This window comes from Giraffa tippelskirchi, chromosome X, assembly GCF_054371585.1.
Source record: "Giraffa tippelskirchi isolate mGirTip1 chromosome X, T2T-mGirTip1v1.2.pri, whole genome shotgun sequence".
Classification (NCBI taxonomy): Eukaryota; Metazoa; Chordata; class Mammalia; order Artiodactyla; family Giraffidae; genus Giraffa; species Giraffa tippelskirchi.
In genome coordinates this window covers 17,290,485-17,317,144 of record NC_137289.1, presented here as the reverse complement: position 1 = coordinate 17,317,144, position 26,660 = coordinate 17,290,485, and the positions used below count along the sequence as shown (strand labels likewise).

Sequence of the window (26,660 nt, the reverse complement as noted above, 5' to 3'; positions counted from 1 at the left end):
CATCGTTCCAGTGAGAACGGAAGATAGTGCACGTGAAACACCCTTAACAAAGTAACTGGCTCACCGTAGGTACAAGATAAACCTTGTTGTGTGCTAGGCCATGCGGGGGACACCAGGACACACAGTGCCTATGTTCAAGAGTTCACGGTGTCCTGGTAGGACACTCTTCCAAGCTGGATGATAATCAACCAGCTTCCATTGCCAATGAGGATGTAACAGGAAGAGGTTGTAACTAACCCATCATAAGTTGATGTTCCTTATAAGGAGAGGCTCTCTCAAAGAAAGTAAAGATGGATGAGGGTTAGAATTGGGATAAACTGCGTCATGTCAACCCACTCCAGTATTCTTGCCTGGAGAATCCCAGGGACGGGGGAGCCTGATGGGTTGCCGTCTATGGGGTCGCAGAGAGTCAGACACGACTGAAGCAACTTAGCAGCAGCAGCAGCAGCAGCAGCAGCAACAGCGTCATGTCAGAGTCTGGAGTTCACTAGTAGGCAATAGCTGAACTTTGTTGCAGGTGCAAAACCAGTGCTCATTGGATAGATATTTGGGTATATGGCTGGACATTTGTCCAGCTGGGTATAATTTAGACCTGATGTGAAGACAGGAGATGAGCTAAATTATCTCTGAAACTCCCCTCTTAGCTTGCAATTTTATTTTCCACATGTCTGTACCTAATGCCGTGCAGTACTTCAGAATTCTAGACTGATGATTAACATGCCAGAAATTAGAAAGGTAGGGCCTGAACTCCTCTTCCTTGTATTTTTCATCTGCAGACCAGAAACATCATGAAAGCATTAACCACATATGTCGTGAGTGCCAGCATTTCTGATATATCCATTCAAAACTTGGCAGACCCAGTGGTTATTACTCTGCAGCATGTTCAAGGAAACCGGGTAACGTATCCATTTTCATCTCAGAACCCCTCCCGGATTCTCCTGTTAAAAACAATTGGCTACTTAACAGATGTAATTCCAAGATTTAACAAACATTGTTCCCTTCCAGGTAGCAGAGGTGTATTGTCATTGGGGACTTTAGAAATAACGCCTTAGTCCAAAGGGATAAGTAGCAGCAGGTTTCCAGCGCTGTGGCAGATCAGCAGGGGAGTGACTGGGGGCAAGTGGATCTTTTGGTTTTCCCATCACTCTAAATGATATTTAATTCCATTTATTTTTGAGAAAGGCAAACAAGTTAATTCAACGTAGTGAAACATTTTTATCCTTTGAATTTCCATGAAGAGCATTAAAATATGTATTAATTATCACCAAAGAATTAAAACTATAGTCATATGGCATAACATAAGGTATATATTACTAAATGCTCAAATTTAGCCGTGATATAAGAATGAACTACTACTCCATTCTTTGATGTTAATCTATGTCCAGTGTGGAGTCTTAATAGCTTCCTTCATTGCCAATCTAAAAGACCATATGGTACAGCATATTTTTCACAGGTCTTAATTCTAGAAGGAAAAAAGGAACAGTGGGAGAAGGAATTCTTTAAAAAAGATACCAAATGAAATATATTTAACAGGTAAGATCTCTTATTCTGGCTGGGGCCACAGCTCTCCAGGCATCTCCCACAACCAATTTCTCATTGCCCTCCAGCTCCTTGGAGATTGCAGGAGCTGGTGAGGCTTCAGGAATGCTCACTAGACCTGATGAGGAGGCGGACCAGTCTTTTTTTATTATTTATTTATTTTATTTTTGGCTCTGCTGGGTCTTTGTTGCAGTGTGGGCTTTTCTTTAGTTGTGGTGAGCCGGGGCCACTATCTAGTTGTGGTGCTTGGGCTTCTCATTGCAGTGGCTTCTGTTGTGGAGCACAGGGTCTACGTGAGCTTAGTAGTTTTGGCTCTTGGACTCTAGAGCGGAGGCTCAGTAGCTGTGGCTCATGGGCTTAGTTGCTCCACAGCATGTGGGATCTTCCTGGATCAGGGATCAAACCCGTGTCACATTGGCAGGCATATTCTTTACCTCTGAGTCACCAAGGAAGCCTGAGGCATCTGAATATTGTATCCATAAGGCTTGATCTCAGCTATGAGCCCCAAATTCCAGAATTTCACAAGAAGCACCTACGGCACACCAGAGCTACTCCAATCCTCCTCCTGGACCTTGTACCAGGAAGACATGGCAAATTCTCACTTTACCAAAGATGTTAAAGGATACATACCAGATCACTATGCAGCAGTAACATATCATTTTGTTATTCACTTGTAAACCCCAGGGTACTTGGAGTTTATTTTAAAACTGGCTCACAAATGGTGTGTGTGTGTGTGTCTACTCTTTGAGAAAACATCAAGAAGAAAAGACTTATGTGTAGTTGTCAATATTTGGTGACGGTCGCAAGGAAAGCTATTTGCCTCTGATTTTTCTTTTTTCTAGAAATATGATCAAGTTTGCTGTGCCTTTTGGGACTTTGGGAATAACGGTAAGTAATTTTCATAGCAAGCTTTGGCTTTCGCTCTCAATGAGACTTTGTCCCTGACCGTGTTGCTATTTGGGAGTTACGTGGGAGCAAGCTGGACTGAAGCTACTGTTTTAACAGACCCTACAGGGAACTCCGAATGACCGAGATATGAATATGCTTCATATCTAATTAGGGCATGGGAGTTTCATTTTTAAAACTTTCTTTTTGAAAAAAAGACTTATTTAGGAGATTAGAAAGAAAGCACATAACTCAGCAAGCTGGAAGAAAGAAAGTTGGAAGACAGCAGTACAGAGCAGCCTTGAGCTGTTTGAAGAAAGCTGAGGAATGAAGATCTGGCTCTTTATCTGAGCTTTCCCATGAGATCTGCCAGGTCTAGTATCTCCTCTGTTTTTCCCTCTTCTCTTCTACATTGACTGTGTGACCTTGAGTGGTCCGTTTACTCTCTAGGTGCTTCAATATTTTTATCTTTTCATGGAGGGGATAAGACATTCTGATTGGTTTCTAAGGACCCTTCCTACTTGATGGAGTATGAATTTTGGGGGACCATAAGAGAAGGAGTCATAGAGATAATGCCATCTGTAGCAACATAGATGGACTTAGAGAAGCTCCAAATGTGTGAAGTAAGTCAGACAGAGAAAGAAATATCACATGATATCACTCATATGTGAAATCTAAAAAAAGGCTATAAGTGAACTTACCTACAAAACAGAAATAGAGTCCCAGATGTAGAAAACAAACTTATGGTTACCAGGGGGTAAGGTGGATACATTGGGAGTTTGGGATTGGCATATACACACTGCTATATACTAATAAGGACCTACTGTATAGCGCAGGGAACTCTACTCAATATTCTGTAATGGCCTATATGGGAAAAGAATCTAAAACAGAGTGGATATATGTATATGTATGTCTGACTCACTTTGCTGCACATCTGAAACTAACATACTGTGTGTGACTCAAGTATACTCTGATAAAAATTTTAAAAAAGAGAGAGAAGGGTGATGGAAAGGGATTGCTGAATGGGTTCCTCTTAAGCTTGCCATTGCCATTGGAATCTGTAGGGATGTAGCCCCATCTCAGAAAATTCCTGCACAGAAGCAATTGCTCCTGGAATGCCAGGAGTGTCTCTGAGAGCAGTCCTTCCACCTGTAGAAGCTCTGTCTGGGATGTTTCCTTTTTTAGTATTCTTGGAATTCTGGGGTGGGGGAAGGGAATACTACTGCTTTCTTACAACAGAGATAGCACTGTCCTTTCCTGGTCCCCTTCAAGTCGTTCAGGGTAAGATACCTGTAAAATGGTAAGCTTTGGCCCCCATAGCCTCAATAAGCTGATCTGTGTGTTCATTAATATCCATTAATGGGCTCCTTCCAGGTCATCTTTTGCCCCCACCCCCTGTCCATGGATCTAGAACTTCTGGAATCTCTTAGTGTTATCCCGGATGGACAAATTTTAACCACACTTAGCTCCCTGCCCTAGGAGAACCCCTCTGGTCTAGTACTGCTCTAGAGGTTTAACTCTAAATGTCATCTAGTACCCAAGATCTACAGGTTCTCAAGGTATGTGGGTTAGTTCTAGAACTCTGAATGTGCTCAGGAATGAGAAACTAGGCAGGTGTCAAGTAGACCAGAGGCTTTAATTGGCCCGAAGGAGTTCTAGGCCATAACCTGCAAAACATTTGAGACCATTTGAATTCTAGGTTGAGCTGGTTGTTTCAAATGTTTATTCCAGTCCCACTGAGGAACCCCACGTGTCAGCCTGTATTCCGTAGCTCAGATCCTTCAAAAAGTTCTAGATCTGTTTCCTCTTTGTGCTACTTGAAAAAAACAGTCCTTACTCTGTCACTCCAGCATGGTGGCAGGACTGTTGTTCATCATTAAAGTCTGTCCTAATCTGTAAAAGAACAGGAAAAGTGAGAACCAAAGAAGTTAGGCCATTTACGAAGTTCTCCACAAGTCAATTCTGCCTATTAGGATTAATTTAATTTCAGTGTTCGATTATAGTGCTGTCTTAACAAACAATACTAATTATAGCACACGTTGGAAAGGTACATATAATGAAAAGTCAAACATTTCTGAGAAAAGCAAAATTGCTTTGAAATTCCTTCCTGTCGCTTGCAGATGGGCAAGGTGGATGGAATTCATCAGGCTGTAACATAAAGGAAACAAACGTAAATTACACAATCTGTCAGTGTGATCACCTTACCCATTTCAGAGTCTTAATGGTGAGTTGTCTCAGTGTGTGAAGTGTTAGTCGCCAGTCATGTCTGATTCTTTGAGACCCTATGGACTGTAGCCCACCAAGCTCCTCTGTTCATGGAATTCTCCAGGCAACAATATCAGAGTGGGTAGCCATTCCCTTCTCCAGGGGATCTTCCCGAACCAGGGATCGAACCCAGGTCTCCTGCATTGCAGGCAGATTACTTACCGTCAGAGCCACTAGGGAAGCCTGGTTGCCTCTTAATCACTCCTTAATAGAGTTTTGACAACTTTTATTAGATTACAGACTAAGAATATATGTATGAACTAAGTTATGGGAAAGTGGCATGAAAGTGGAAAAAAGCCCCCCACCTTGTTCATTCAAAGTAGAGCAAATTGAAACAAATGTTTATTTTTTCCTTGTAAAATTCATGCTGATTTCGCAAAATTCAAACTTTACAGAAAAGGTCCCTATAATCCCCCTCCAAAGAAATCACCATCTTTAACACCTTTATGTATGTTCTTTCAGATTCTTTTCCTATATATGTATATTAATATATCTTTTGGTTTTTAAAAAATGGGATCAAATTATATATACTGTTTTTACCACTTGCTTTTCACTTAACAATATATATTGGACACCTCTCAGACAAATATATGTTTATCTACTTAAATTTTTAAAAATATTTTTATGGTATTCCACTGTGTGAATTTAACACAGTGGAATTTAACCAATCTGCTACAGTAAGCATTTGAGTTGTTACTGTTTTTCTCCATTGTGAACAATGCTATAGTACACATTTTTATTTATTTGTCTTTTAATACTGGTGTATTTCTATAGAATAAATTGATGGAAATAGAATTGCTTCCAATTAGAATATTAAATTTTAATAGTTATTGCCAAATTGTAGTGTAAGAAAGAAATATTTATTTGTAATACTTGTGATAGTTAACCAAACAAGAGTTATCCGATCAACTTGTATATCCAGGCTTAGAGCCTTGGAGTAATTGTTACTCCTTCTCTCCTTCAGTTTCCTATGGTCCTCCCTAACATCAGGACTTGATGAGTTTTCCTTCAAAATGGCTCTCAAATGCATTTCCTTCTTCTCTACCCACCCTTGAATACTTTCTTAGTTCTCCTAAGTTATTGTGCTGTATATATTATATATTGGTATATGAATGTGTTGTGTATGAGTTGTTTCTTCTACTAATGGTAAAATTCCTGAGGGCTGAGAGTCTGTTTTATAGTTTTCTTTTTCTTTTTTTTTTTTTTACCATGTCTACTCAAAAAATAAGAGGTAACCCATTGATACTTATTGAACTGTAAGAATTTTGTTTACCCTCCTGCAAATTGGTTGGAACATTACAGCATGAGTCAAAAGACCATGGTTCACAGTCTAGCTCTGTTACTAGCTATCTATGTGATCTCAGTCAGGTTATTTCACTTGTTTGGATCCTAAATTTGTCTTCTGGAATGTGAAAGATTGGAGTAGATGAGGATGTCTTAACCTTAGCACTATTGCTATTTTGGGCCAAATATTTCTTTGCTGTGGGTGCTGTTTTGTGCATTCAAGGTTGTTTAGCAGCATTTCTGGTCTCTACCCACTAGATGCCAGTAGCACCTTCTTCAGGTGTGACAACCAAAAATGTCTCCAGACATTGCCACATGTCCCAGAGAGGGATAAGACTGTGTCCAGTTGAGAACTACCAGAGTAGACCAGCATTTGTTAACCTTTTAGAAGTCACGAAGCTCCGTTGCCATCTGATGAAAAGTATGGACTGTCTTCCCAGAATGATGCACTAATATATTTGAGTAATTTGCACACTATTTCAAGTCTTTTGTAGTCCTCAGGTTAAGAAATTACTGGTTTGTGTGATGTCTAAGGTCCACTTTGTCTCTTAATTTTATGAAAATTATTGAAGGTCTAAGCAAAAGGAACATTTTTTTTTTGATGTTCTGTGCAATGTTTTGGAACGCTCAGTTCAGATAATAATTCACTTTGTATCTCAAATTCGCATCTATTAGTTTGGTTATATTTGAAGTGTGGAACATGTTAATGACAATAAAACCAAGGACTAAATGTTCTTCCAGTGCTGTTGATGGCTCTCCATGCCCCATACACAGTATGTTGCACTAGGCATAATCAACGAACAATATACAGTCTTACTGTATATCCATCTACATACTCTGGTTTTATAAGAGCTTTAACAGAGATGCTGTACATCCTAGGAACCTACTGTTAGTGAGCACTGGAAACTTTTTACCATAAATTTGCCTAGCCAAATGTATAAAATACAACACATTGCATTCCCTAGGACTTATCCAGGTCTGCAGTGGGTGCAGTGAATGAACGGATATTAATGATTATAACATACATCAGATGTGGAATTTCCTCCATTTTCCTGGGAGCTGCAGTAGTGACATACATAGCTTTTCAGTAAGTTGGTGGAGTCTTACTCTAAGTTTAATTTGGTTTTATGGATGCTCTTGGCATTGTAACCTTGTTAATTTCATGTTAATTTAACAAAGGTGTTCTTATTCGTCACAATAGGCAGAGGTCAGATCCTTTAGATTATGAAGTAGACAGGTTAAAAAAAATGAAGGCTCCTCTGAAAAAAAAGATTGTAATTGAATTTTTAAAACAATAGGCTTGAGATAGGAAAAGATTTCTCCAACAGGGTATAGAAACACTAAGTATTAAAGAAGAAGTTAATCAATTGGACTTCATTAAAATTAAGAGCTTTTTTTCATCAAAAGATATCATGAAAATAGTGAAAATGCAAGCCACAGATTAAGAGAAGATATTCACTATACATATATCTGACAAAGGACTTGTATGCAGAATATATTAAAAATTACAAAGCAAGAAGCAAAAGGAAGACAATACATTAAAAACAGGCAAAAGACTTGAAAATTCTTTTCAAGTGAAAATAGAAAATTCATGAAAAATTCCATGAAGTCAAGTATCTGGATCTTTGAAATACCCATGTAACTATGTGAAATGGTTCCTATAGTCATCCTGCTACTTGCTCGTGTGTAGATTTAGTCTTGAGTCAGTTGAAGGAATGATGGTGGAATTGTAGTATCCAAGAAAGTCTTTCCTTCCTTTTCTTTCAAAAAAGGGGACTGCTTAGCTGAGAGAAGCTATTATTATTCCTGTTACTAAAGGTCACCTTATTTAGAATATTTTTATTCTACCTGGAAAGATGGTGGGGGACTCAAAAATTCAGTACATATAAGATAATATGAATAATTAAATTTTAATAGGCAGTTCTTTTATTTTTTCACTTATTATACATACAAAGCATGGCCATGCTTGATCAAAAGCAGAGACCCTGCCTCACATTGTGCTTTTTCCTTTAGCAAACTTCCAAAAGATCATCCTTCAAAAATTCTGATCAACTTGTACACAGCACTACTGATGCTAAACCTGGTATTTCTAGTCAATTCCTGGCCATCATCATTTCAGAAAGTGGGCCTTTGTATCACAGTTGCTGTGGCACTTCATTACTTCCTGCTCGTGTCTTTGAATTGGATGGGAGTGGCGACAGTCCACATGTATTTCGCTCTAGTCAAAGTCTTCAACATATACATTCCCAATTATATCCTTAAATTTTGTCTGGTTGGCTGGGGTAAGTATATCTGCCATTGTCCTTGATGTCTCTGTTTCAAGCCTGTGTCTGTCTAATTCTATTATACAAGTATTTGGGACCAAACTTCTGCTATTATCATAGGTAAGGAATTAAGCATTGCCTCACTGGTTTTTGGGTGGGCATTTCTTTTTCTGTCTGTATTACTCTGTAAATCAAGCTTTTGACCTCTATGGTGAGACACTGGTTCACATATATTTACTGAGCACCTGCTGGTGTGCTGGTGCGCTGCGTGTAAATTCTAGATCTATAGTAGTGAATCTGTCAGCTTTTATCCTTCTCTTTCTCAAGTTACAATCCCAACAAATACACATGGATACATTAGCCAACACTGAGGTAGTGTTCCATGTGCCAACATGGTTCAAAGTGTCTCATTTAATCTAAGCTTGAATCTTCAGGGCTTCCTTGGTGGCTCAGTGGCAAAGAATCCACCTGCCAATGCAGGAGATGTGGGTTTGATCCCTGGTTGGGGTAGATCCCCCGGAGAAGGAAATGGCAACCCACTCCAGTATTCTTGCCTGGAAAATCCCATGGACAGTGGAGCCTGACAGTCTACAGTCCATGGGGTTGCAAAGATTCAGACATGACTGAGCAACTAAACAACAGCAATAACATTTAATCTTCACAATATCTCTATGGGAAAGGTTTCATTATTCCCACTTAACAGATGAGGATGCTGAGGCACAAAGAGATTATGTAATTTGCCAGAATTTGCATGGCTAGTAAGTGGCAGAACTGGGGTTTGAACCAGGAAGTCTATCTCCATAGTTTGACCTTTGAGCTCTAAGATGTAGTCAGATTGTTTAAGGGCCAGGGAAAAGACTTGAAAGATGTGAGAGGGTGCTGGTTCAGACATACTCCGTTTCACACCATGTCTTATAACTGTCACCATTCTGCCACCCTATAGAAGAAGCCAGGAAGGAACTTAGGGCGAATAGTTCCTAATTTAAATGTCATTTCATTGGTTGGCTTTCCTGTAATTCTAACTGACATGAACAGCTCAGCTCTTTCCCACCCCTTGCCTATTCAAACCAGTTAGCATTCAGAAAATGTGTTGGATCCATAGGAGATGGAAAAAAGCAAAAGGGCAAAATGGCTAGTGCAAAAAGGCAAGATGACTGTCTGAGGAAGCCCACAAATAGCTGAGAAAAGAAGAGAAGAGAAAGGCCAAAGAGAAAAGGAAAGATATACCCCTCTGAATGCAGAGTTCCAAACAATAGCATGGAAAGATAAGAAAGCCTTCCTAAGTGAACAATGCAAAGAAATAGAGGAAAACAGTAGAATGGGAAAGACTAGAGATCTCTTCAAGAAAATTAGAGATACCAAGGGAATATTTCATGCAAAGATGGGCACAATAAAGAATAGAAATGGTATGGACCTAACAGAAGCAGAAGATATTAAGAAGAGGTGGCAAGAATACACAGAAGAACTATACAGAAAAGATCTTAATGACTCAGATTACCACAATGGTGTGATCACTCACCTAGAGCCAGACATCCTGGAATGCAAAGTCAAGTGGGCCTTAGGAAGAATCACCATGAACAAAGCTAGAGGAGGTGATGGAATTCCAGTTGAGCTATTTCAAATCCTGAAAGATGATGCTGTGAAAGTGTTGCACTCAATATGCCAGCAAATCTGGAAAACTCAGCAGTGGCCACAGGACTGGAAAAGGTCAGTTTTCATTCCATTCCCAAAGAAAGGCAATGCCAAAAAAATGCTCAAACTCCCACACAATTGCACTCACCTCACATGCTAGCAAAATAACACTCAAAATTCCCCAATCCAAGCTTCAACAATATGTGAACCGAGAACTTCCAGATGTTCAAGCTAGATTTAGAAAAGACAGAGAAACCAGAGATCAAATTGCCAACATCTGTTGGATCATAGAAAAAGCAAGAGAATTCCAGAAAAAAACATCTACTTCTACTTCATTGACTATGCCAAAGCCTTTGTGTGGATCACAACAAACTGTGGAAAATTCTTCAAGAGATGGGAATACCAGACCACCCTATCCACCTCCTGAGAAATCTGTATACAGGTCAAGAAGCAACAGTTAGAACTGGACATGGAACAACGGACTGGTTCCAAATAGGAAAAGGAGTATATCAACGCTGTATATTGTCACCCTGCTTATTTAACTTATATGCAGAGTACATCATGCAAAATGCTAGGCTGGATGAAACACAAGTTGGAATCAAGACTGCTGGTAGAAGTTATACTTCCTTAGAAATGCAGAGCTTATATTGGCATCCAGAGATCTATGGTGTTTTATTATCTTTTTTAAAAAATTTTATTTATTTTTAATTGAAAGATAATTGCTTTACAGATTAATATCTTTGTACTTAGATTTTTGTAAAGAGACATAATTAGTTCCAAAGATACCAACTGTAGCATTGAATTGTTTGGTAAATAGATTTAATACATTAGAGTTTTTCAACATTTTATTGGAAAAGGAGGAAAACACAGATGTATATATTTTAATTTCTAGATTCTTTTCCTACAAAAGAAAACTGTTTATTTTTGGTACTTCTGTCTTATGTATGTGAATTTCATAAATTTTTTTATTAATTCTAATAGTTGATGGGAATATCTTAGATTACCTAGGCTTAAAATCATGTTAGTATAAAAATGTTCTCTAATAATTTTCTTTTCCTATTGCTCAAAACTCCAATGTTAAATAATAGTTTTGATAGTTATCACTATAAGCTTCCTGATATTAATTGAAGTGATTTTAAAATTTTGCTATTTAAAGTGATACTTTTTGTTGATTACAGTAAATAATATTTTTCATATTATAATAGAGTTATTTTTGCTTATTTCTATTTTACAGAGTTTATGGGAGGACTGCATCTATTAACATGAATATTATTATTTTCCTGGGTAGTCATTTTTTTTTAACTTTTCCTCCTGTTTTATCTGTTCTGCTGGGAATTTATGAAGTTCTTTGCTTTTTTGGTAACATTTGGACTTCAGTAATTCAGCAAGAATATACCTAATGTTATGATTTTCTCATTATTTATCTCTTCATTGCTGATCACTTTAATCTAGAGACTCCATTCTTTTATTTTTTAAATTAGTTTATTTATCTATTTTTTAACTTTACAATATTGTATTGGTTTTGCCATACATTGACATGAATCCACCATGGGTGTACATGTATTCCCCTTCCAGAACCTCCCTCCCACCTCCCTCCCCATTCCATCCTTCCAGGTCATCCCACTGCACCAGCCCCGAGCACCCTGTATCATGCATCGAACCTGGACTGGCGATTTGTTTCACATATGATAATTTACATGCTTCAGTGGCATTCTCCCATATCATCTCGCCCTCGCCCTCTCCATAGAGTCGATAATACTGTTCTATATATCTGTGTCTCTTTTGCTGTAGAGACTCCATCCTTTTTAAGCAAGTGAGATTTTCTTTGTTTACTTATTGCCTATTATATGCTTCCATAGATTTGCAAATTGTATGCTTCTATAGCAGAAGCATGACTGAATATAGTGGAATAGACTGTTAAAAAGCAGTACAGTAAATAAACTACAGTGGCTTGATGATTTAAAAATAAAAGATAGCTAGGGAAAGTAGCCATAACCTCAGATATGCAGATGATACCACCCTTACGGCAGAAAGCAAACAGGATTAAGAACCTCTTGATGAAAGTGAAAGAGAAGAGTGAAAAGCTGGCTTAAAACTCAACATTCAGAAAATTAAGATCATGGTGTCCAGTCCCATCACTTCATGGAAAATAGATAGGGAAACAGTGGAAACAGTGACAGACTTTATTTTCTTGGGCTCCACAGTCACTGCAGATGGTGATTGCAGCCACGAAATTAAAAGTTGCTTGCTCCTTGGAAGGAAAGTTATGACCAACCTAGACAGCATATTGAAAAGCAGAGTCATTACTTTGCCGACAAATGTCCGTAGAGTCAAAGCTATGGTTTTTCCAGTAGTCATGTATGGATGTGAGAGTTGGGTCATAAAGAAAGCTGAACGCTGAAGAATTGATGCTTTTGAACTCTGGTGTTGGAGAAGACTCTTGAGAGTCCCGTGGACTGCAAGGGGATCCAACCAATCCATCCTAAAGGAAATCAGTCCTGAATAGTCACTGGAAGGACTGATGCTGAAGCTGAAACTCCAATACTTTGGCCACCTGATGTGAAGAACTAACTCCCTGAAAAAGACCCTGATACTGGGAAAGATTGAAGGCAGGAGGAGAAGGGGATGACAGAGGATGGGATGGTTGAATGACATCAGTGACTCAATGGACATGAGTTTGAGCAAACTCCGGGAGATGGTGAAGGACAGGGAAGCCTGGCGTGCTGCAGTCCATGGGGTCACAAAGAGTTGGACATGACTGAGCGACTGAACAACAACAAAATAGGAGCTGTGTGTGAAGTGGGATGCATAGGATACCTGGAAAGACAGATTTTACCTTCCACTGCCTTTGTGAAGACAATAGCTTTCCAATTAGCTACTCATCCTTTTAGTGAGTTCATTAATGTAGTATATGCTTTCTTTGGATACACAGTTAGTGCTATTACCCATGTTAATGTGGCGAATGGAGACAGGCTTATTTTAAACCAAGCACAATTTAAAACCTGGTTCTAGTATACGTTGAAACCATCAGATGTACAAAGACAAAAATAGTCAATACTCCCCTTTATGCCTGGCAACCCTTACCTCGAGTCAACTGAAAGACTGAAAAATGTTGTGGAAGAGGTTTCATGAATAATCCAGAATGTGGATAACACACATGTAGCTAAGTGTGCAGGGGCTGGAAATAGCACTCAATCCCCAGGCATCATTTGTTTTCGGCTTCCTCTCCTGACCCTTCTTCCTTCACCTGTTCCTTCCATGTTGGTATTCCCCAGGGCTGGCTTCTTATCTGTTTGATCTGCACATCCCACACACACTGGCTGGGATGCAGGGGGAGACAGGCAAGGCTAAGGCTTGCTACTTTTATTGTGCAGCTCTATTCTGAGGGGGCAGGATGCAAAGCCCCACACCGGGGGAGGCAATGAGAAACTGCATCATGACAGCCTTCCAGAGGACATGAGGTGGCAAGTAGTAGACGGCCTCAGAGCACCTCCTCACAGGACTGCCTTGTCTTCTCGAATTCGTCGGGAGTCACAAGGCATTCCACCAAAATTCAGATCAGCCATGGTTCAGACCTTTGTCTGTTTGGCCTCTGGATCCCTACAGGGTTGGCCAGGGAACCACTGCAGGGCTGGCCTGCTATAGGGAGTGTCAGAGCATTTAAATATTAGACAAATGCAGTCAACTGTAAGGAAAACAAATATTAGCCTCTGTTTATGTTTGAAGTTCTGTCTTCATAATGCCAAAGCAGCCTATTCCAAAGGTTTTATTCCTTTATTTAAATCCCTGTCCAAGGCAGTAGATTTAGTTGTCCACATTTTTTAATAACCAGTGAAGTGAAGTGAAAGTCGCTCAGTCGTGTCTGACTCTTTGCAACCTCATGGACTATGCAGTCCTTGGAATTCTCCAGGCCAGAATACTGGAGTGGGTAGCCTTTCCCTTCTCCAGGGGATCTTCTCAACCCAGGGAATGAACCCAGGTCTCCTGCATTGCAGGCAGATTCTTTCCCAACTGGGCCACAGAGGAAGCCCTATAATAACCAGTAGACACCTTTTTTTGGTCTCAATTAGCAAAGTATAATCACAGATTGAAGACTGTCCCACAACTTTCTTCTTAAATGCAAGGCCTCCCTCCATCCCTCCCTTCAGGGTGGGATTTTTTCAGGGTGGGATTTTTTCAGGGTGGGATTTTTTCTGTCGACACAGCACTGGGCCCTGTGCTGGGTGAGCCACATACAGACCAGAAGGGACTGTCCTGTTCATCGCAGGACAGGACCGTGGAAGTGGAGGATTTCTCAAGATGCTTGACACTCTGGGCTTTGAAACAGCTTTGGAAAGTATCTTACAAGACCCCTAAAATGTGTGCCAGTATAATGCTCCTAGTTTAGGAGAAATACATTGTGAGAAAGAGAGAAATCATTTAAGTTTTGCAAATGTACATGTAATTGGATTTTTTTAAACCCCATGTCTATACTCACATCACGTTTGACCACTTTGACTGAACTGATTGCTTTATTATACTCAGGCTAAATTGACTGGTCGTTAACTGGTCGATCTAGTCAAAATGTCAAACTAGTAACGAGTGTGCAAACAGCTCCCCTGTCAGAAAAGCACTGAAGGCTGCAGCTGATTGCCTATGCCCTTCCTTCAAGGTGACCTAGACAAAAAGAGACCAGGAACTAATGGGCAGTATTGTAAGGGAGACAAATTGGCAGCTGATCATTTGAGCAGAAATGCCTGATGCGAACTTGCATTCCCATGAACGAGATACTTTCATTGCCAAGTTGATTTTTGGCACTTGTGCTATTTTTAATAACCAGTGGGTGTTGTATTGGAGCCATTGGCATGCTGTTTAGTTTAGCAGATTGGAGAACTCCTAGAAATGTTTAACTTGGAAGAATTCACAAACATTTTGCAAACAATGGTATTTTGATGCCCGCACATCTGTGGCTCATTTAAACAGTGCCTCAGTGTACCAGCACTCACAATCATTGATCAGAAACTCTCCCCTGCTTCCTAATGGGATGCCTTTGGCTTGCTTCCCCACTCTAGGTATCCCAGCCATCATGGTGGCAATCATACTCAGTGTGAAAAAGGATCTGTATGGGACTCTGAGCTCAACGACTCCATTGTAAGTACCAGCATCTCTGCTTCTCCAATGGTGGTGGTCTCGACCATCAGGATACGGTGAGGTGTTCCTGGCCTGGGCCTTGGTCTTGAAACACTGGCTTCAGGGAGGAAATTAGCTTCAGCCATTTTACTCTAACAAAGTAATGGGTGCACTGATATAATGGTTAGGTGTCTGAGGCGTCTGGACTCCATATGACCTTGGTCAACTTACTTTACCTCTTCTTTCCATTTCCTCCTCTGGAAAATGGGCATAATAATGTTTATGCTCAGTGCTGGGTGCAGATTAAAATGATGCCATGTATATAAAGTGCTCAGCATGTGGCCTGTTCCATGGTAAGTAATATGCATCTGGCAGCGATTATTAATTAATTAGCTTATCTATTTTAAAAATTTCTTGGCTGGTAAAGAGCTCTCAAATTTATGAAGTAGGAATATAATAATGATGCAGATACAATGCAAGGAAACAGTCAAAGAAATAGACGTCAGCAGCTGTCATGATTAGAAAGCTCACAGAACTTAGGAGTTGGAGGAGCCACTATAAAGAAATACTGAAGTGGGTTGGAAACCTTTTCTGTGTTTCAACCACAAAGGCCTCCTGAAGACTCCATCACTTTCCTTTGTAAATTGGCTTGGCCTTATTGTCCTGTTGTACTTTTTCTTTTCTCTTTTTGATATACAAGCCCAGCGCTTTGGTTCTCTCACCCACAGATACCAGAGAATAGCCATTCAAATCGCTCTACCTTTCCAGAACCTTCTTTCACAGGCCTGTAGATAGTTACCATGCAGTCCTTCAGGCTGTACAACCTCACGTTATACTTCGAATTGCTTTTTATTTATCCATCTTCACTCTCTTTATCGTAGCCTCTCAAGTTCTTTTTCACTATAGATTTCCTCTCCCGCTGGACTGGAATCAAATGCATGAGGGCTTGCCCCCCAGACTTCTCCGTCTTTCATATTGAGATGACAGTTTCCAGAGGGTCAATATTATATTACCACTGCCAGCAGATGCTTTCTAATTATAATTCCTTGTTGTCCTTTCTTTCTCTCCCCTTTCTCCTCATCTCCTCCTCCATCCTCCCTCCTTGCTTGTTTTGTGACTTCAAGGGTCCCCAGTGTCTAATGGTGATTCTTCTTCAAAGAGCAAAAGCAAAAGCAAAACCAGAACACAATCCACTCCACTCCCCCTGAAAAGCACCCTTTCATATGCGAGTTGGTGAGTAAAAGGCAGAGTACTCTAAGAGCTTTTTAAAAATAATTCTATTTTGAAGAAATAGTACATGCACAATGGTATAAGATTCAAATGTACAAGAGGGTAGAGGATGAAAAGTAAAGTCCACTGCCAATGCCCAGCTCCCCAGTTTTCATCCCTCGATGCAACTCTTATTACCAACAATTGAATTTGTGTAGATATTCTCTCGCGCACTTTGTCACCCAAATAGTAGATATACACCTCTTTGTACTCAACAACATGTCATGGAGATGATTCTCTATGCAAACATATAGCGCTACCATTTTGAAAGAGTTTTCTATAGCCTTTTTTAAGGTTGATGGTGATATTTGGGGATCCTTAAGTTCTGGGGGGTTTTTTTGACCACAAGGTTGAACATTTTTATTGTTATAAGCCACAGACATTTTGCAATAAATGCCCAATTCACTGCACTTCAGATTGACAAATAAACACATACAAGAATGCAGTAACAATATTTTTTAAATCTAAATCTATTTAAAAAATCTATTTTATCCAAGTCTAGTTGATTTATAGTGTTGTGTTAGTTTTTGGTGTGCAGCACAGTGATTCAGTTACACATATATGTAACAGTTTGCATTTGCTAACCCCAAATTCCCAATCCATCCCTTTCCCATCCCCATCCCCATTGGCAACCACAAGCCTGGGGAACCCTAAGTATTAGATTCTACTGGGAGAATCAAATGCATCCCTCACCCCGAATCCCATCCCACCCACACAAACACACAAAAGGCACTTGCACATGAAAGTATCCATACCAACATGCACAATATGACCACAGGGGATTTTCCTGGTTCTGGAAAAGAAGTCTCAGCTAAGTTGACACACAGTTATGCTAGTAAAGCTTATCTATGTTCAAAAATCAGAGATAATGTCTGTATAAATGGCATATTATGAGATGAAGTACCTGTTCATATAAATTACTACATATTTCTTCTTTAATAGAAACTGTAGAGCCATTAATCAATCCAGTGGCCAGAGTTGCCTTTTGAAGTTTAAACCTCTAGCTGTGGTGGGAGGTCAAAAATAAACATCATCTTTGAAAGCAATTCAGTTAGAGCTGCCCTCTTTTTCTTGCATTTTCATTACCTCTGATGATCTCATTATTGTTTGATATAACATTCTGAAAAGCCAGTCATTACCTATGTCCCTTCACTGTGATATTTATCATGCAAAGCAGAATATATCCTGCAAATAAAAACTCAGGTGTAAGCCACATTGGGGGAAATATATATAATTTCATTTTCTGCTGTTGAGGAAGAAAATAGCCTCCTAGGGAACTAGACTGAGAAGTTTCTGCATGTGTAAGGCAGAACTGTCCTCTAGGATTTCTAAATTGAGGCTGGGAAGAACCCTGGACTGAGGCTCAGGAGATTGGAGTTCTGGTCTCAGCTCTGACCCCAGGGAGCATGAGTGAACTCTGTCGGGTTGGTTTACACCCTAGCCCTAGGTGTTCTCACATGAAATGAAACTGACTCAGTGATTTTCAGAGTCTCATGAAAAACAGCAGTTTAAAAACAAAGAGAGTCACAGATGTAGAAAACAAACTTATGGTTACCAGGAGGGAAAGAGGGGGAGGGATAAATTGTGTATATTGACACATACACACTACTATGTATAAAATAAATAACTAATAAGAACCTACTGTATAGCACAGGGAACTCGACTCAATACTCTGTAATGGCCTATATGAGAAAAGAATCTAAAAAAGAGTGAATATATGTGTATATATAACTGATCCACTTTGATATACAGCGGAAACTAATGCAACATTGAAAATAAACTATACTCCAATAAAATAAGTAGGAGTTTATGTTTCTCTGCCTCACAATGGGCTTCTCTCCTTGGTCTCTTCCAGTTGTTGGATTAAAGATGATCCTTTCTTTTACATCTCAGTGGTGGCTTATTTTTGCCTCATATTTCTCATGAATCTCTCCATGTTCTGCACTGTTCTTGTTCAACTGAACTCCATGAAATCCCAAAGCCAGAAGACTCGACGGAAGATGATTGATTCTACAAGACCTCAAAGGCACAATCAGCCTGACCTTCTTACTTGGTCTCACCTGGAGGTTGGCCTTTTTTGCCTGCGGACCTGTAAGGATCCTTTTCTTATATCTTTTTGCCATTTTTAACACTTAGCAAGGTAACTGTTGTTTCTCTGTACCTTCTGTGGCTCAAGCTAGACCTCCATCAAAGTTCTTACTGCTTTAGAAAATCTTACCTTTAGCTTTCAGCATTTTTTCAAAGGAGGAAAAAATAATCCAAGAGGCCTCTGCTGTCAGTGACTGACAGGAAGCCATTAGAAACAATGGCTAGATGTTAGGGCTTCATTAAATGAGCCCACTCTCTCTTATTCAGGAATGTAGAGAGAAACCCAGATAGCTAACTCAGCTCCAGTTAGTTGGCCATGTCTCTATGGAACACTGATTGGCAGTACTTCCTACAGTATTCATTGCATCGACACATTGTGCTCATAAGTGTACAGATTCAAATCCTTTTGAACATAGAAATTACTGGGCAGTGGAAACATTGAACTGTTGACCCTATAGACTCTGGCTGCATCAGATATCCTCATATTGTGGGAAGGAACCTGGTTGGGAAGTTCTAGAGCCCTAGAGGATTGAAGGTGGAGAGCAAAGAGCAGTGGGCCCTGGCAAGAGGCCAAAGTTCTGATCTGGGTTTTGCTACAAATCAATCGTGAAAAAGTTACCACAGCTGGTTGAATTAGCTGATCCTAAACTAATGACTTTATAGCCCTTCACTCTCTATTTTCTGGTGAAAGGAGCAAATGATTACTGAGGTTATTAAATGGAAGACCAAGGATGCCATGTAAAGTAAAAGCTAGGGCTCTGGTTAACACACCTCTGAGTAATTGCTGCTGTTTGTTTTAATCTGATGTTGCCTAGTTAAAATTTTTGGCAAGAAGAGGCATGCAGAATAATCCTGGGTGTCTCAGACTCCACCCCACACTATTATCCTCAAGATTGGCTACTGGGGCAGGCTGTGAATCGACCTGGGAAGTCCATTGAGTTAGGGTCTCCTCTATTGCTCTTAACCCTTTTATCAGAGTAAAGGGAGCTGGTGATCCCATAGGGTGCTCAGCAAGAAAGAGTACTATGGTCAAAGAACTTTGGGGAATGCAGAAAAGTACCTCCCTCACTCTTGAAATGGCACAATGTACCTTGGCATCTATAAGCTCTGAGAAATGCTGCTGGGGGAAAAATGTTAAAACTTTGTTTCAAATTTGGAGTTTTAAAAAGCTCAGAATCCTTTATCATTGTGGTTGTTAACCCCTGAGGAACCTTTGGAAATGTGAATTGCTCTGCAGTTATTTTAGGCCAGTCATTTACATGATGCTGCAGGGGGTGGGGGAACAATCCAGAATAAGGTATACTCTTTGACCGCAAGTCCTGTGATTCAAGAAACCATCTCATTTTATTTTTTATTTTTTTTATTTCTGTAATTTTATTTCTTTCTTTTCTTTTAATGATTTTTAAGTGTTCATTCAGTGGCATCAAGTACATCACAATGTGCAACCGTCAACGCTTCCATTTCCAGAACTTTTTAATTCTTTCAAACTCTGTATCTATTAAACAATAACTCCTTATTTCCTCTGTGTCCCCCAGCCCCTGGTAACCAATGTTCTACTTTCTATTAATTGGCCTATTCTAAGTATCTTATCTAAGTGGAATCATACTATATTTGTCCTTTTGTATCTGACTTATTTCTCTTAACATAATGTTTCCAAGGTTCATCCATGTTGTAGCATGTGTCAAAGTTGTATTCTTTTCTAAGGTTACTGTCTCATTATATTCTATTTCTAAGGTTACTATATTATCCGTTTATCAGTTGATGGACATTTGTATTGTTTCCACCTTTGGACTATTGGGAATGATGTTGCTGTGAACACTGGTGTTTAAATATCCATTTGAGTCTCTGCTTTCAATTCCTTTGGCTGTATACCTATTAGTGAAATTGCTACATCATACGGTAATCCTATGTTTATCTTCTTGACAAACCACCAAACTGTTTCCACAGCAGCTGCACCATTTTGCATTCCAACCAGCAATGCCAAGTGTTCTGATTTCTCCACATCCTTGCCAACATTTGTTATTTTCTGTTTTGTTTTGTTTTGTTTTATTATAATTGTCATCCTACTTGGTATGAAGTGGTATCTCATTGTGGTTTTAATTTGCATTTCCCTAATGACTAGAGATGTTAAACATCTTTTCATGTGCTTATTGATGGTTCATACATCTTCTCTGGAGAAATATCTATTCACATTCTTTCCTCATTTTTTTTCTTTTTTTTTGCAATTTTTTTTCTTTTCTATTTTTTTAAATTTTAAATTAGCTTATTTATCTATTTTTTAGCTTTACAATATTGTATTTGTTTTGCCATACATTGACATGAATCCATCATGGGTGTACATGTATTCCCCCTCCAGAACCCCCCTTCCACCTCCCTCCCCATCCCATCCCTCTGGGTCATCCCGGTGCACCAGCCCTTAGCACCCTGTATCATGCATTGAACCTGGACTGGCGATTCGTTTCACATATGATAATTTACATGCTTCCAAGCCATTCTCCCATATCATCCCGCCCTCGCCCTCTCCCATAGAGTCCATAATACTGTTCTATTTATCTGTGTCTCTTTTGATGTCTCGCATACAGGGTTATCATTACCGATTAACTAAATACCATATATATGCATTAGTATACTGTATTGGTGTTTTTCTTTCTGGCTTACTTCACTCTGTATAATAGGCTCCAGTTTCATCCACCTCATTAGAACTGATTCGAATGTATTGTTTCTAATGGCTGAGTAATATTCCATCGTGTATATGTACCACAGCTTCCTTATCCATTCGTCTGCTGCTGGGCATCTAGGCTGCTTCCATGTCCTGGCTATTGTAAACAGTGCTGTGATGAACATTGGGGTACACGTGTCTCCTTCAAGTCTGGTTTCCTCGGTGTGTATGCCCAGCAGTGGGATTGCTGGGTCATATGGCAGTTCTATTTCCAGTTTTTTGAGAAATCTCCACACTGTTCTCCATAGTGGCTGTACTAGTTTGCATTCCCACCAACAGTGTAAGAGGGTTCCCTTTTCTCCACACCCTCTCCAGCATTTATTGTAGAAACCGTCTCATTGTAGAGCAATGAGGTGTATCAACTGAAACTTTTGGGGACTTCCCTGGCAGTCCAGTGGTTAAGACTTCACCTTTAATGCAGGGTGTGCTGCTTCCATCCTTGATCAGGGAGCTAAGATCCCACATACCTCATGGCCAAAAAAACCAAAAAGCAAAACTGAAGCAATACTGCAACAAATTCAATAAAGGCTTTAAAAATGGTCTACATCAAAAAAAATCTTTAGGAAAAACAGAAAGAAACTTTCTGTTCCACTGGATTCCACCAACCAGCCAATTCTTTTAAAAAAAAATTTTTTTACTTTTTGGCCACACTGAGTGGCATGCAGGATCTTAGTTCTCCGACCAAGAATCGAACCCATGTACCCTGCATTGAAGTGTGGAGTCTTAACCACTGGACTACCAGGGATGTCCCTTATATAGCCAATTCTGATTGGAATATAAAGAGACACAAAATGTATTGTTTTTTGTCCACATGCCATCTTTATTCCTTCTGGCAGCGGGGACAGAATTTTTAGAAGCGCTGCACACAACTGTCACATGGTTTCCTTTGAGGCTACCAGCACTTGGTTGTATCCCAGATCATTGACCGAGGCCCTGGCGATGGTTCTACATTTTACTTCTTGACTTTACCTGGCCTCCACTGAGATACCCCGGTCTCAGCAGCGTGATGCTTTGTGAATGAAATTGCCTTGCTCTAGACTGTGCACTGAGGTGGATTCAGAACCAAATGTCTGTGTGGATTTCTTCCTAAGCAGTTAACTCCAGGCTTCTCTCAGGCCCACGAGTTCTGAGGAGAAACACACTCAACCTTATGGAAACAGGGATTAAAGGGAAAGCTGATGAAAGAACCAGAAAGCAAGGAAGCTTAGAGCTAAAAGCAGGGAAGGGGTGTTTGCAAAACAGCACGTGCTCCATTCTCACACTGGAAGGAGAGAGTCGCCTCTAAGTGGGAAGCCTGGATGGGTAGATGCAGAATCCAATGAGATATCTCCTGAGGACGAAAACCAAAGCCCCACAGATCCAGCATCGACAGAGCTAGGCTGTCTCTATCTGTCAGATAGGCTTTATGTCAATCACCAAGCCTTCCTAGTTCCTAGTCCCGCCTACAAGATAGAATGTGCCATCTTGCAGAAAGGGGGTTTTCGGAAATCGGAGTTTCAAATTCAAGTTCCATAGACATACACACACACGTACACATCCCAAATATTCAAGACAAGAATGCAATGAAACAAAAGAACAAATTAGCCATTTAAAAGACAGATGGCAAGTTTGCAAGTTTGGCTGAAGGGGGTTGCCCCGTGGTCAGGTATGAAAAAATGATGCTCTTGATGAGCTATTTCTGAAGGAGGGATGCACAAATGAAAATACAGGTGGCAAAAACCTGCCATCTTCCCTCATGGCTATATGCTAGTGAGTAAGCAAATCAATCTGTTATTGGAAAGAAAAAGGGAGGCTGTCAGGCAGAGAGGGAGAGCTGGCACACAGCTCATTGCAATTCACAGAATAACCTTTAAGTCTGAGAACTAGCTAAACTCCATGCAGGAAATCAGAGCAGTAAGAGGGGCTGCTTGTCACTGTGGCCCCCTTATTCCTGCTGAAGTTGAAGAAGTTTTACCTGCTCTGAGACCAGGACTGTGGTATGCTCTCATCAAGTTGCTGGACTACCTTCCAGGTGGTCATTGCTTAGCCAAAGAGCGAGCGCTGCTGGCTTCCTCACCACAGTGGTTCAGTTACAAATGGAGATAAAGCCCTCAGGGGAGGTAGTGAGATTTCTCATTCTGTTTAGCCTCCAGATTGCTGCCTCCCACATGAAATCGAGAGTCTCGGGGCTGGGGCTTGGGAAGCCAGATCTTCCCATCCAGTAACAGTAAACCTCCACCTGAAGCTTCCTAGAGACAGAAAGCTCCCCACTCCATGAAGCAGAGCGTTTAATGTCCCTTTTTTCTTTCTTTCTTTTTTATTTTTATTTATTTGGGTCTTCATTGCTGTGCAAGCTTTCTGTAGTTGTGGTGAGCGGGAGCTACTCTCTCTGTGATGTGCAGGCTTCTCATTGTGGTGACTTCTCTTGTTGCTTCCCTGGTGGTTCAGCAGTAAAGAATCTGTGTACAATGCATGAGATCAGGGATTGATCAGTTTTGATCGCTGGGTCAGAAAGATGCCCTGGAGCAGGGAATGGCACCTCCCTCCAGTATTCTTGCCTGGAAAATCCCATGGACAGAGGATCCTGGCGGGATACAGTCCATGGGGTTGTGAATGAGTAGGACATGACTTAGCAACTAAACAACAACTCTTCTTGCAGAGCATGGGCTTTAGGTGCATGGGCTTCATTTAGTTGTGGCACATGACAAGCTTAGTTGCTCTTTGGTATGTGGAATCTTTCCAGATCAGGGGCTGAATCAGTGTCCCCTGCATTGCAAGGCAGATTCTTAACCACTGGACCACCAGGGAAGCCTTTATGGTTTTTATTTTTATTTATTTAAAAAAAATTTAAATTGCATATATTTATTTATTACTTAATTAATTTCTGGCCATGTGGCATGTGGGGACTTAGTTCCCCCACCAGGGGTTGAACCCATGGCCCCTACATTGGAAGCACAGAGTCTTAACCACTGGACCACCAGGGAAGTCCCTTCTTTCTTTTTTTAAAATTGAAGTAAAGTTGCTGTACAATATTATTTAAGTTACAAGTGTACAATATAGTGATTCACAAGTTTTAAAGCTTATACTCCATTTTACCCATTATATATTGTAATATGATTACCATTGTAGCTTCTAATCAGCTCTGAGGGTGGGGGCACGGCAGGTAGGGAGAGAAAGACAAGGAGCCAGAGAGAGAGAGATTGTACAATGTCTTTTATAATCTAATCTTAAAAATGACATGCCATCACTTCTGCCATATTTTATTCTGTTGGTACAATATGGGAGGAGACTACATAAGGATGTGAATGCCAGGGTCTGGGCTACATTGAGAGCCATCTCAGAGGCTGCTTCTCACTGCACACCTGACCTCTCAAGCTCAAGGACGGACAGTAGCCCAGGAGGAAAACTGGTTGATGTGAAATCTTGATACACTTTCTTATTATCACTGCCATTGGGAGGGAGCTAGAAAGGTGACCTCAGAAAACTAGTAATAGCTTTGGGTTGCCTTAGAAGGAGTATTGATGGTGACAAGAGTAGGCTTGAGTCTAGGCACTGGTGACCGTGAGTGAAAGAAGCTGAAAGACATTGACCTTGTTCTCCTGACTTAGGGTTCCTCATTGTTGTGTTCCACTGTACAATGAAGGAGCATGTGCGGAAGCAGTGGCAGCTGCTTTTCTGTTATGGGCGGTTGTCACTGGATAACACTTCTGGTAAGATGCCATTTGGGGTAAAGTTTTGACTTTTGCAGCTTTTCCAAACTGATGAGGTTAACTGGCCTCCTGACTTGAGTTCATATAGCATTAGCATCAAACGGAGGCTGTTTCCTTGCCAGGAAAATGATTTGTACTTTTGTGTGGAGATGAATGAAGTCAGGTGAAGGATGTGATTTGGGCCATATTTTAACTTAGTGAGGCTTCGCTTTTGGCCTAAATTCCTTGGACTGCTTGTCCTTGCTGTCACTTGAGTCTCAATTCAATTAAAAGAACACTGATTGAGTGCCTACTGTGCTCCAGGCACTGGGTCCCAGGGGCTTTCTGGCCTGTAGCCAGAAGTGGGAAACAAGGAGTGATGGTGGAAGAGGAGAGAACTTGTCAGCCTCCCTAAGATGGCTGGTAGGCTGCCCAGATGGACCAAGGCCCTTCCTGCACAGTGAGAGATGCAGTGGACTCTGGTGTTGCTGCTGAAAAGAGCGCCAGTCCAGGCAAACCAGTTTTTTATACATCCAAAGGCTCTTCCATCCCATTTAGGTAGCTTCTCTCAGTCTCCATGCAAAACTCAGTTTATTGCCTTTAGGGAAGGTGGAGCTTGAGCTGGAAGAGTCTATAAGTAGCACAGAGATCCTGTTCCTTTTTGCTGGGCATGTCAGTAACCTGCTGGTCCCTGTACTGGGCTCTAGGGGAAGGAGGCATCCTTGGTAAGTGAATTGGCTCTGCCTGTACTACACATTATGGTTCAGGCTTACTTTTCACTCTTTGAGGTACCCAGAGTGAACAGTCTGTACATTGAGCTTTATATTTTTAAGAGGATTCTTGAGGTATAATCTACCCATTTGAAGTGTAGAATTTGATGAGTTTTCCATTTTTAACTGTTTGGGGTGTCGTTTCAGATGGCAGCACCTGGTGTGGGCTCAATGTTGGGCAGAAACAGGAAAGACTGAGGAAAATCTCTGCACACAACTTGTTGACATCATCTGTCAAGTTAACTACAGCTAGTTCCATTTTGAAATCTTTAGGCTCTGCCCAAGGCACTCCTAGAGAAACAAGCTCCCCAAATGGTGCAAGAAAAGGCTATGCTGTCTACACTTATATTCCAGAGACACTGAATTAGTGTGAGGCCACAGATACGGTCTTGGGAAATGATTCTTCCTCAAGACGACAGGCACAGGTCCATGTGTACACCCAGGCTCACTCTGGGCCGAGAAACTGTGCAGAGAAGCACATACTGAACTTAGTGTGTACAATGCAGTGGGTGGTTAGATTAATGGAGGAGAGAAAAGACTGGAGGTAAAAAAATCATTCATGAGTAATTGCAAATGATCATCACACACTGTTAAAATCCAAGGGCACCTTATATGCTGTTCAGTGCAAGCCCCTATTTTACAGATGAGGGACCTTAAGCAGGAAAAAGATAATGCTTTATGGACAGCCACTCAGCCCACCAGCAGCAGAACTGGGGCCAGAACTCAGGTCTTCTGGCTCCCAGGCTAGTTGCTCATTGCACACCCTTGAGAAAACAGGCTGCACTGCACGTCACTCTTAGATGCTCACCTTCTTCCATAGAAAGCCAAGTTTCTAGGTACAGTGACTGATGTTGAGTTGGAGTTGGATGTTAGGAGGGAAAGTGTAACGAAAGAATTGGTCTGAAACCCTAAAGTAAAGAGAAAGGCAAACCAGAGCAAGAACTTAAGAACTTCAAGGTGGTGATGTAATGACTTCACGTTCTGTGCTTCTGGTTGTATCGTACTGCAGGTTATTTTCCTTTCTTAAAGACCAAAGTAGATTCCAGTCAACACACAGAATACCTCTGGTGGCCTGGCTGTAGTCATTCTCTCACCATCTCAGTGCTGGTGGTGGAACAGCCTCATCCATTGTAGCTTTCATTCTATTGGCTCCTTCAGCAGTTCTATT

The 26,660-nt window shown here is 40.7% G+C and overlaps 1 protein-coding gene across 1 annotated transcript in view; it reads left to right on the top strand.

Annotated features, from left to right (window-relative positions):
* The window catches only part of ADGRG4 (adhesion G protein-coupled receptor G4), a 145,433-nt gene extending 119,573 nt beyond the window's left edge, over positions 1–25,860 (top strand). The window contains 10 exon segments of the mRNA XM_081564014.1: positions 777–896; positions 2,382–2,427; positions 4,545–4,648; positions 6,939–7,060; positions 7,987–8,255; positions 14,921–14,999; positions 18,103–18,253; positions 18,255–18,387; positions 24,642–24,743; positions 25,640–25,860. Coding sequence (XP_081420140.1) covers positions 777–896; positions 2,382–2,427; positions 4,545–4,648; positions 6,939–7,060; positions 7,987–8,255; positions 14,921–14,999; positions 18,103–18,253; positions 18,255–18,387; positions 24,642–24,743; positions 25,640–25,860 — 1,347 coding nt within the window.
* Positions 25,861–26,660: the final 800 nt, after the last annotated feature.